At 39.1% G+C, this 12,044-nt stretch overlaps 1 protein-coding gene across 2 annotated transcripts in view; it reads right to left on the bottom strand.

The window, feature by feature from the left end:
- RFX3 (regulatory factor X3) overlaps positions 1-12,044 on the bottom strand; it is a 220,056-nt gene that overhangs the window by 27,762 nt on the left and 180,250 nt on the right. For both annotated transcript variants that reach the window (XM_070742599.1, XM_070742598.1), the window contains exons 9-11: positions 7,706-7,818; positions 5,996-6,111; positions 5,421-5,575 (exon numbers count right to left, since the gene is read on the bottom strand). In XM_070742599.1, coding sequence (XP_070598700.1) covers positions 5,421-5,575; positions 5,996-6,111; positions 7,706-7,818 — 384 coding nt within the window. The remainder of the gene's footprint in view (positions 1-5,420; positions 5,576-5,995; positions 6,112-7,705; positions 7,819-12,044) is intronic.

The raw sequence follows: 12,044 nt of genomic DNA, 5'->3' as shown, positions 1-12,044 counted from the left end.
AGAAACAAATAAACAGATAATTACTTTTCTCTGCTATAAAAACATGGGCTTTCTATATCTGAATACATATCACAAACCAATAGAGCTACTATTATTATTATTCTTTTTTACTATTATTCTTTTTCTACTATCCTTGATAATAATAATAATAATAATTAGATTTGTATGCCACCCCTCTCTGAAGACTGATGACAGGAACGGGTAGATAAAATACAGGGCCAACTTCCTTCACTACACCCCCAAATCTTGAAATCCACTAAATGGCCCGATACAAAAGACAGATGCTTGGAATTGAAATATATTGTGTTCAGACACATTTTTGAATGCCGAAAGAAATAATTATAATCCTGAATTCTGTTGGCTACCTCAAGGTTTTTCATTTTTGCAATTTAATACAGAAAAGGGGGATCATCTTATTGTTCCTATTGTTAAACAACAGGTAGCCAAAAATTCTTCCAGACTTTCTGAAAAGCATACAGATCTACTCAAAACTGTGCCTATAGACATCTCAGCAAACTATAAGTATGCTGTATGCAAATCCCATCTTTATGTACTTGTGGCCTGATATTCCAACCCAAATAGATACATCATGCTTGTACTTACTGTCTACTCTTGGTCTAAGGCAACTTTGAACCCCCAATTGTACTCTTGAATGTTATGTTTGAACCTGTTTGATGTCATTCAGAAGACTATTAAAATAAATGTTTTGAATCCTGCATAACTAAGTTATCACTTTCACCAATGAGCATCATTAACGAATAACTGCTGATACATTATAATGACTGAAGAGACTATGATCTTGCAAACCTTTTGATAGGGACTGGACATTCCATTTAATATTTTCAGATGAAGTCATATTACTAATTGGAACCAGAGGTGGGTTGCTCCCGGTTCAGACCGGTTCTATAGAACTGGTAACAGAAATTCCCCCTGCTCACCAAACTGGGAGCCATCGTCAATTGGCCATGCCCCCAAATTGGCCTATGGCACCGCCATCTTATTTTTGATGTCTTTTGCTTCAGCACATGTGCAGAAGCTTGGTTTTTGGTATTGTGTATGTGTGCACAGGACATGGCCACATGGCATAAAATGCACATGCACACACAAATGGCATGGGAGGACATGAATTAGCAGTGCAGTTAGAACACACCCCTGGTTGGAACCCTAAAATGGCTTCAAGATTAAGATAACCCTAAATAAAACTACTCTCATGCTATTTTTCTTTTTGTAGATGCTACTGGGAGATTGTGAGTTCTAGTTCTGCCTAAAACACGAAGCCAGCTGGGTGACCTAACACAAGTCATTTGCTCTCGGCCCTAGGAATGCGGCCATCGCAAACCACTTCTGAAACCTTGACAAGGAAATTTCAGGGACTAGTCGAGGCAGTTGTGAGGAGTCAACAAAGACACAAATGCACAGAAAGAGACACGTACACACAGACGCCAGTATCAATTTTAAACAAATTTAAATTATTTTAAATAAGTAAGAATTAAGCCCGTTGAAAAAGATAAGATTTTTTAAAGGCCTTTTAAAAAGCAAGCAAACAAACAAACAAACAAACCCACAGACAGCTCCCCTTCATTAACAGGAAAGTGCATTCCGGGGATCTGCCGGGACAGCTACAGCAACACTTGACCTGGTTTACTGTAAGAGAAGTCTCTTACAACTCTAAATGAACTTCTTCAAATGATCTCAGGGAGCAGAAAAGAGGTGAATGCTATTTGAGTGTTTCTTTCCAGAACCTGGTCTTCTGCCATATAGGGATTGCAAGCTAATAACCATTGCCTCATACAGTATCTTGCCTCAGTCATGTAATATCATCTCCTTTTGTTCTTCAAGGACAAGTTGGTCTGTTGAATTCTACATTACTTAAAATTTGCTCCAGGATTGTATTAGGCTTTTGCCAGAACATTAATTGGGATATATTTTCTGAATTCTGCTTGATTTTACAATCTTTCTTGCCACAGTTGCTAAGTGAATCTCTGCAGTTGTTAAGTTAGTAAAGCAGATATTAAGTGAATCTGGCTTTTCCATTGACTTTGCTTGTCAGAAGGTCACAAAAGGTTATCACATGACTCCAGGGCATTGCAATCACGAGTTACTCAGTGTCTGAAAATGATCATAAACCACCTTTTCAGTACCATTATAACTTCAAAAAGTCACTAAACAAGTGGTTGGAAGTCAAAGACTACCTGCAATAAGAAAGATGACTATTATACGGTTCGTCTCATTCTTTTTTTCCCTCTTTTTGGAGAACCACCTTAATTCATCTTACACTTGAGTAAATATGTTCAATTATTTTATTAGAGCTACCATCATTTGAACTTTATGGTTAATTTGGTTTTGGGTTCTGCATATGTGCATTTTATGAAAAGCAGTCTTCCAAAAGATCTAGATCCCCTTTAAGCCTGCATTCAGCTATTCTCTCTTCCCATTCTGTCCAGATGCCAATTGTGTGTTGGCCAAAGAGATCACCGAACAGAATTACTTAATTATTTAAGTAAAAGAGAACAGCCAAAGAGAAATATAGCACTGGGGTTTGACAAGCCAATGACAAAGAAAGTGGGCAAGACAGTAAAATTCCCCTCCCCCCATACCTTTAAAAAAATGTCTAAAATCCATTCTCTTGATCTGTAGTGATGCTCCTGAGCATCATTTTATGATATGATGTCTGGATGACTTAATAACAGCCTAATTGGGGCTGCATAACATCAACAATGTAGACAAGGATGAAGGAATTGGTTTCAAGTCCCAGAATTCATTATCAGTACAGCCAACCTAATAAGATGATGTTGGGGAACAAAATTAGGAGAAACACCATGTTCTCTATAATCCAGAGGTGTCAAACTCATGTTGTCATTGCAGTCACGTGAAGTATGGGGACTTTCCCCCCCCTTCACTAAACTGGGCATGGGCGTGGCCAGCACATGACACATTTGCCCCGTGGGCCGCGAGTTTGACAGCCCTCCTATAACCCATCTTTACCCACCTACCTCCTGTCTACCCTCCCCTCTCTCTTTCACTCTCTGACTCTAAAAATGCAGGATATTAGTGCAATGGATATTGGGGAGGGTTGTCCTGTCTTATAATATTTCACTGATATCTGCAGGATCAATTCAAATTTCATTGAATTGATTTGAATTTGATTTGAATCAATTTCAAAATATAACACAAAGGAACTGCAGCTGGATTTGATAGTGCTTTAAGGTGTAGAGTCTACAAAATCTCAACATATCTTTCATACTATTTAATATATCTATCAAGCTGCTGGATGAAGTCACCTAGACAAGGTGATTTAAAGATGTCAATGAAACAAAGCTTCCTCTTTCGCCCTCAAACTCAGCAGTCTGAATACTGAATAAACTGAACTGAATTTTGACAACATGGTGCTCAACAATTGGTAGTTTGTTGATCAATTACAAAACAAACAAATAACAGAATTGTGGGAGGGACATCTTTAATGGAACAGAATGAAAACACAGATCCAATTCTTGACTAATTGTAAATAACCAGGATAAACGATCATCTGCAAGTTGTTGTTGCTAATTCAGTTAATATTCATTTAACCTCAGAGATGTCATTCAGATTAATTTTTAGACCACAGCAAATGTTGGTATTTAGATTTCCAATGTTAAATAATGTTGTCTGTTACTTTCTGGGGTTAAAACAAACAAAATTTCCATGTGTTTGGTTATAACAACTCTTCAATTTTAGAACAATACAGAAGACATCATTGACATGTGACTGTGCTCCATAAGAACACTCACATTATATGAAAAATAATATGAATAGCAAGGTTTTATTCAGTCTCTTTCATAAGTGAAAGAGATGTACTCTCCTTCAAAGATAGATACACATTTTCTGAATGTTTATAACAATTACTATAGTAACATTTCTTCTGGCTTCAAAAGAAAAATGCTTTATATGTTATGGATTCCTTGGAGAAACAAATGCATCTAACTGAATTACAAAATATCTGTTCACAGAACACAATGAGGGTACAATTACATCAATTTTTTCCCCTCTCAAAACTATTGACTATTACTATTAATGGGTTGAACATTCAAAATTTATTATAGTGCTCAGATAATGTTTTACAATAGAAATGTGTTTGGTTAAAAACCACAGTAAATCAATTTTCTGAATGGAACAACAAACTACACTGCATTGGCCTAAATAATTGCCTCACTGAAAAAGAAACTGTCCTCTTAAAAGGTTTTTCCCCCCCAGCAATGGATGGCTAATCAACCTATAATATTTGCAAGATGTTGTATCAGTGCTGCATTTTTAAAAGATTGAAAAACTTGCAAAATTACCGCAAGAGTATAAGACACACCTTAGTTTTGGGGGAGGAAAATAGGCGAAAGAATCTACCTACCAGGTATTCATCTGGCTAGCGTCCTTGGTCTGGTCAGCTTCAGCACATTATTTTATCCCCTAGATAGAGCTGAAAAAACCCTTTTTCGAAAGGAGTAGGAATGAAAACAAACCTGCAAAGACTTAAGGCTGGTGAAAAACCTTCTTTGGAGGGAGTAGGAATGAAAAAATCCTGCAAGTTGGGAGATTGTTACTACCTTGTTAGGGCTGAAAAAACCTTTTTCGGAGGGAGTAGCAATGAAAAAAAGCCTGCAAGTAAGGAAGTGCCGGAAAGATTTTTAGCACTTCGTTAGGGCTAGGGGAAAAAGCTACATTCCATCCAGTATAATAACTATAAGACCCACCCAAATTTTCAGTTCTTTTAGGGGGAGAAAGGTGTGTCTTCTACTCCGAAAAATATGGTAATGGAGAAAGAAAACATTAATGCTACATCTATGGCAGAGTTGGGATGGATTGAAATACTGAATTCAGATGGGTCACACCTTTTTCTATTAGTATACTGACACAGATTGTGATATAACCACACAAGGAGAGAAAGTGCAGTTGTTTCATTTGCCAATAATATATCGAAAAGCTTTCTTTTGGTGAGAAAGTACTACAGACACATTACACAGTTGGAGATTTACGACTATAGGCTAGCTGGTTTCCTACTTGAAGTAGGAAAAATATAAAACAAATTTGACATAACCCTGCCACCCAAACTCTTTGAGTCCTCACATCTATTTCACAGACCAGGAAAAATGTTCAAGGAATATTTCTTTTGTTCCATAAAGCAAAAAATTTGCTTCATGGCACTCAAAAAAACCCAACCCCACAATTCAAATAGTTCCCGCTAGATGTTGAAATCTAGGTTTAAGAAGAGCTGTCGAGCATTTATGTGTATGGTGTATTTTTCTACACTCAGATTAAAAAATGATCACAGTCACACTATTTCTATAGCTTTGAAAATCACTCCTAACGGGTTCCTTGGAAGGTACAGTAGGAAAAAGATCACCAGTAGGAAAAAAAAAATCCTTACAAGACGTCATCTATATTCAACTTACTAGGAATAGGTCTAAGGACGTCAGGAATGAGAATCTCCACCAAAGCCTGGTACATCACATGGTCACAGTTACACATCCATTTCAGAATTGACTCATTTTTGCACAGAGTTATCAGCTTTGCTTTCGGAAGTCGACTTTCTATTTCACTCAGATTGCTGGTGTGAACAAATGTATTAAATGAATAAATGAAAATGCATTTACATGAAGATTAAAAAAGAACAATGGCTTTTACAAATAAAACATTCGAGATGTCTGAAACACGCTTAGTTGCCCTGAGGTGTTTTGTGCTGTAATGGCTGATACATGGCCTCCATAGTTTTAACCAAGGTGCACAGTTTTATGCAGCAGTGATCAGAATGGGCTTTGAATTTGGAAACATCCCGTGAGAAAATAACTTGTTCCTATTCGCAGAAAATAAAATGATATGCATACAACTATATGCTGCAGCCCTCATAATAAAGTGATTTTTATTTTATTTTAATAATTTAAAGGCCAGAATTCCTTTGGATGTAAAAGGTAGATTTTGTTTTGTTTATTTATAAACCGAATACCCAAGGTCTAAGGTAAATACTAACCTTGGCTCAGTGATAGTAGTGCCATCAGTTGTGGTTGAGGGAGAATAGCGCCAAAAAGTCTGCCACAATTTTTCTATTAGGCTAAACTGAAGGTTCACTACAACATCCAATATTGCCTGAAAATCCAAAGCAAATACCGGTTTGCATGTTGACTTTATTTAATGATAAATACCATGGCTGCAATTTATAAGGAAATAAACCCCAGAAAGCTCAGTGGGACTCGTTTCCGAATAAATTTTTTTCGCACTGCACAATTATGCAGTACTTGGGTCATTCGATTGGTCATTTTCATAAACAGGCTTATTACATGGCATTCACACGGATTATCCTTATAATAATTTCTGATATGAAGAAAAAAATATATCCTGCCTTACAGAGAAGTTAAGTAAAAAATATAGATAGTAAATGACAATGGAAAGGCTGACCTACATAAATTGAATGATGTCAGGTAAGTAGTAATTTTAAAGGAGTTCCATAATTATCAACTGAGAAAGGAAACTATGTTGATGTCTAAGTTGACACTGTCCACTTTTTAACATTTGAATGGTGTTCTAGACAGCAGAAGATGCTCTCCTCATAAAGTACAAAGTAATTCTTGAATCCATCACCTTCTGCACTGAAAGTGAGTAGCCTGATGTTGTCCAGGTCTTTTGGATCATTCTCCAATCCTTTGTAGTAGCTGTGCTTGATGTGCAAAGATGAAGGTAAGTCCTAATAACAATAGCAATAGCATTTAGACTAGTGTTTCCCAGCTTAGGCAACTTGAAGATATTTGGACTTCAACTCCCAGAATTCCCCAGGCAGCATTCGCTGCCTAGTGAATTCTGGGAGTTGAAGTCCAAATATCTTCACGTTGCCAAGGTTGGGAAACACTGATTTAGACTCATATACCATTTTACAGTGCTTTACTGCCCTCTATAAGCGGTTTACAGAATCAGCATATTGCCTCCAACTATTAGGGTCCTCATTTTACCCACCTCAGAAGGATGGAAGGCTGAGTCAACCTTGAGCTGGTGAGAATCAAACTGCCAAATTGCAGTTGGCAGTCAGCAGAAGTAGCCTGCAGTACTGCACTCTAACCTCTGCACCACCATGGCTCATGGTGATGGGCTAATGGCATTGGGCTTCTCTCTCTCCACATTCTAGAGCAGAGGTCTCCAACCTTCGCAACTTTATGAGGTGTGGACTTCAAATCCCAGAATTCCTCAGCCAGCCATGCTGCCTTGAGAATTCTGGGAGTTGAAGTCCACAAGTCTTAAAGTTGCCCAGGTTGGAGACCCCTGTTCTAGAGTGTATGTCAGGTCCCTCAACTATTCTCTATATAATTCACGTTAAAATAATTGCTTCATCCAATAATCGTATAATGGTTCAGATCTTTCAGCACTGTTAAAGACAATTTTGTTCGCAATATTGATTTTGTTTTATATCTGGAGTCTTCTGTTTTTGCCATGGCTTAACCATGACTGATCTTTATGATGGCAGAACTTAATATAATGCAAAGAAGTCTTTAAAAAGCAAAACCAGCTTTCTATTTTTTTGTTACGCCCACAGCATTTTAGACATACAGTATATATTATGTGAAGCATTATTTCACTTAACAACTTTTTCAGAAAACAGAAGCAGGAAGGAATGGAGAAAATTGAAATTTTGAATTTCATAAGAGGGACTCAAAGGTAAAATGACTTGTTTCGTAGAGTCCCTCTTCCTTACCTCACAGTGTTCTCGATAGAGACTCTGTAAAGACTTAATATCCTCAAAAGTAGTACCATCTGGCAGTGAAGAGATTTCAACTTCTCCAAACTCTGGAAGTGCTCGAGATGCATCTGTATCCATGACAACCCAATAAAGGAAATACATTGGACTGTGTCAATCATAATATAATTAAGAAAACAATGAATACAATGAAACAATGAATAATATTAAGAAATAAATACCCCTATGTGTTGAATTCAAAACCAAAAGCAGAAATATTTGGCAAGATGATGTATCATTTAATTTGTTTGCAGTTTAAATCAAGAGTCTATAATTCTAAATTAAATACTGTATTTTAAACAAAATAATCAAATCTGTTAAACATATGCTGAATTCAGTGGAATAATAAAATGTCCAAAGAGGGAAATGTTTCTCCTAATGTTCTATTACATTCTAACTTCTTTTAAATTCAATTCTTTGGAACTAGTCCAAAACTATTGGGAATTATAAAAAACATTTCTGCCTGTTATATATGTCAGTTTTCCAGGTACTGTATATGAACAGCAGTCTCATGCTATTCCTTTTTCCTCTAGTATAAACATATACAATTTCTCCTATTTTTCCTCATAAAATTAACGCATTTTTCGGAGTATAAGATGCACAGGAGTATAAGACACACTTTAGTTTGGGGGAAGGAAAACAAAGGAAAAAGGGCTCTGCTTCCCAGCAATTTGCCAAACAGCACAGATGATATACACTGTTTGCTGTATATTTCTGTGCATGTGTGCCTGACCCATAGAAATAGCAAAGAATTGGAGAAATGTACATTACAGCAGTATATTAATCCCAGAAAGTTTTCTTAAATGTAATCACACTAACTCCTCCCAATTATTTAAATAGATCTACTCCAAACATGACTAAGTGAGGGTTTAACTCAGCTGTATTATCTTAATACTAAAATAGGACACTGTTACATTTCAGATTATACTTTTACAAATCTTTAAAATCGAAGTGGCTTTCTGGAAGTATTCTCTGCTATTTAAAAGTAGGGCCTCTTCAGAACAAGTATTTATTTTAAAAACCTTCTTCATTTTGTTAAGTTAATAATAAAGCAGTCTTTAAAAAAATAAGTCTAGTAATTTGATCATTCTATAGGCATTTATAATTATTGACTTACTCCTTGCAGCAAAAAATAAACAGTGGCAACTTCAATCAATGAGTTGAGTGTTGGGAGACAGATAATCGGGGCTTGTGCTAATGAGGCTCTGCTGCTGTTTGCTGCAAGGAGGTAAATTGCTGGCAGGCAGAGACCAAAGAATAGGGATGGCTGGGTGGGGCTACATTTGGTGTATAAACCCATGTTTTCATCCTCTTTTGGGGGTTAAAAGGTGCGTCTTATACTTTGAAAAATACAGTATGTTTTATATATCATTGATCATTTTCAATGACCTCATCTACCCCATTCTAATGTATTTACATTTATTTGAAAGTGAAGCTAAAAGTGAGTACATCACTCAAGATAAGGTCTAATCATTACAGAACAAAGCACAGCTTTTATTTCCCTTGAACTGAGAAACGCATTCTAAAATTCACACAGCTACAATTGCATTTGCTTAATTACTTCTCAATTGAGATACAGAAATAAAGTGTCTTAAAGTCATCAATTGTAATCCTTTTAGTCTCTTCTTTACACCCATTATCATATTTGCCTCCTTTAATGACAGCAAAAATAAATGGATTTGATTTGAATGCATTTTAACAGCTGCCCTCGGCTAAATTCAATATCAGACTTTGTTTAGTACAATTCCCATATATTTAACTAAATTCCCTCTGGCCAGGATGAATTTCTTCAGAGTTATTGCCTGCAATAACAGAGGTTCGCTAAAATATTACATCTGTGGCATGCCCAGTTTGTCAGACTCAATGCCATTGAATAAAAACACTATCAATTCTTGAAAATATAGCCTTAATTTCCTCAGGCAGTGCATCCTAGTTTGCCCTCTTTTCAGGTATGGCATCTTCTGACAGGACTACCTTATCTCTCTGTATGCCAGTTTTGGCTGAGCCAAGATATTTATCATTTGATTATCTCTCTCCCACTGGGTCTTCTACATTTTATTAATGCGTTAGATTTGACTCTCAAACTATGAATTGCCTGACTGGAAAAAAATACAACTCTCAATAGGCTTGAATATTCAAGATGATGATATGTGAAAGTGGTATTATTGATATAGATCAATAATTGTATATATGCAGGGATGGGCAGTGTTGTGGTTCAGTCTGGGACCCCTCCGGGAATGGCTGACCTTCTGTCGGTTTCCAGCTCAGAGGGAGAGGCTGAGGAACAGGAGGTGCAGACTGACGAGGAATCCCAGGCTGAAGAAGAAGGACAGCCAGAGTCCCACCAGGGGGAGCTCTCCCCAGCAAGCAGCCTGGATTCCTTAGGGGAAAATGCTCAAGACATCATAGATATGCGACAAAGGAGAGCTAATCAGAGACGGACTCAATTGGCTAAGTATTTCCAGCATTAGAGGTCACAGCTGGGTTTGGGTGTGGTGCTCTTGGGAAAGGATAAAAGGCGGACCCACCCTTCCTGGCTTGTGGAGTTTTATCTTGGAGATTCGTGAGACCTGTCTGTGAACTTTGGTGGCTTACAATCCTGGTTTGTGCCTTGGACTATTGAAACCTTGGGGGGGTGTGCCAGCAAGAAGCTTGTGGTATTGACTGGACATCAGGACCCTGCTGTAACGTATTATAGCCTGTCTGTTGTGAAGACAGGTTTTCCTTTGTGCTTATTTTTTCCAGCTATAAAATACTTTTGGCTTTTACCAGAGTGTCTGGCTGTTTTTTCAGTTGGTGTTGAGGTTTGGGAAAACCCAGACAGAACAGGCAGGAGGCGGGACAGCGTTCCACCGCTGTACATGGAGCTGTGTGTGCAGCTCCATCACCGCCGGCTGTGGATGCGTCGTGCATGCAAGATTCGGCTTCTGCGCATGTGCAGCAGCTGAATCTCGCCGCCCCAGTCAGTAGCAACAGCTCCCCCTGCTAGGTGGGCCCAGAGAGCGCAGCACTAGTCTGGCGGGTGTGGGGCGCCTCTACCCGTGCTGCTGGGAGACAAGGGGAGTGACAGGGGAGTGTCATCCCCCCGATGAGCTGCTCTCCTTCCTGGAGGATTTCTTCCCACTGGCGGCTCCTGGCCAGGACTGACCGCCACCACGGCCGTGTCTTGTAGGACCCAGCCTGGCGGCTGCCCCATAATAGGCCCAGAGAACATGGTGCTCATCCGGTGAGTGTGGGGTGCCTCTGCTGCTGCTGCTGCAGCCGGCTGGCAGCTGCAGGGCTGGGTCCTAAGAGGCATGGTGGTCAGTCTTGTCCGGGAGCCACCAGCAGGAAGAAATCCTCCATGAAGGAGCAGCTCATCAGGAAGACTCTGGTAAGAGAGTTACGGGGATGACGGGGGAGTGTTGTCTCCCTGATGAGATGCTCTCCTTCCTCGCGGCCGGGACTGATTCAGGCCACAACTCTGCATATGCGCAGGAAACTGAAGGATGGGTGCGCATGCACCCCCTTTACTGGAATGTTCCAGTAGGGCTGGTAATGGCTGCCCTTTACTGTATATATGTATACATATATGCGTGAGTGTAAATACAGAAACAATCAGTGATTAGGATTAACTGATTCGGAGAACAAATAATCCTAAAGTAGCTCATGTTGCACATATATGTTCAAAGGCAATAGCTTGAATATGTCCTATCTATCGCTTGGTTTTTTTTGTCTTTTTTTTTACTATATTGGGACATCTGTTGTTGCTAACCTACTGTAAGAAAAGAACTGTATGAAGTTCTGAAAGAACTTCTCTAAGAAGTACGTAAGAAGCAGAGTTAAAAAGGGGATCATTCTAAAATAGTAATGGCAAACCTATGGCATGGGTGCCACAGGTGGCACGCAGAGCGATATCTGCTGGCACCTGAGCCATTGCCCTAGCTCAGCTCCAACAGGCATGTGTGTGCCAGCCAGATGATTTTTTACTCACACAGAGGCTCTGGAGGGGTGGGGAGGGCATTTTTACCCTTCCCCAGCTCCAGAGAAGCCTGGGGAGGCTGAAACACGTCTTTTGGGCTCACCATAAATTGGAAAACAAGCCATTTCCGGCCTCCAGAGGGCCTCCAGTGGGCGGGGAAAGCTGTTTTTGTCCTCCCCAGGCACTGAATTATGGAGATGGGCACTCGCACATGTGCGATAGCACATGCGTACGCTCTTTCGGCACGCAAAGAAAAAAAAAGGTTCGCCATCACTAGTCTAGAACCTTACATAGCCACAACTGAACTAAATCCAATCTCTCTTGAATTATCTATCC

Source organism: Erythrolamprus reginae, chromosome 2, assembly GCF_031021105.1.
Source record: "Erythrolamprus reginae isolate rEryReg1 chromosome 2, rEryReg1.hap1, whole genome shotgun sequence".
Lineage (NCBI taxonomy): Eukaryota > Metazoa > Chordata > Lepidosauria > Squamata > Dipsadidae > Erythrolamprus > Erythrolamprus reginae.
The sequence above is the reverse complement of the archived record's forward strand: the minus strand, read 5'-3'. Positions and strand labels throughout refer to the sequence as shown.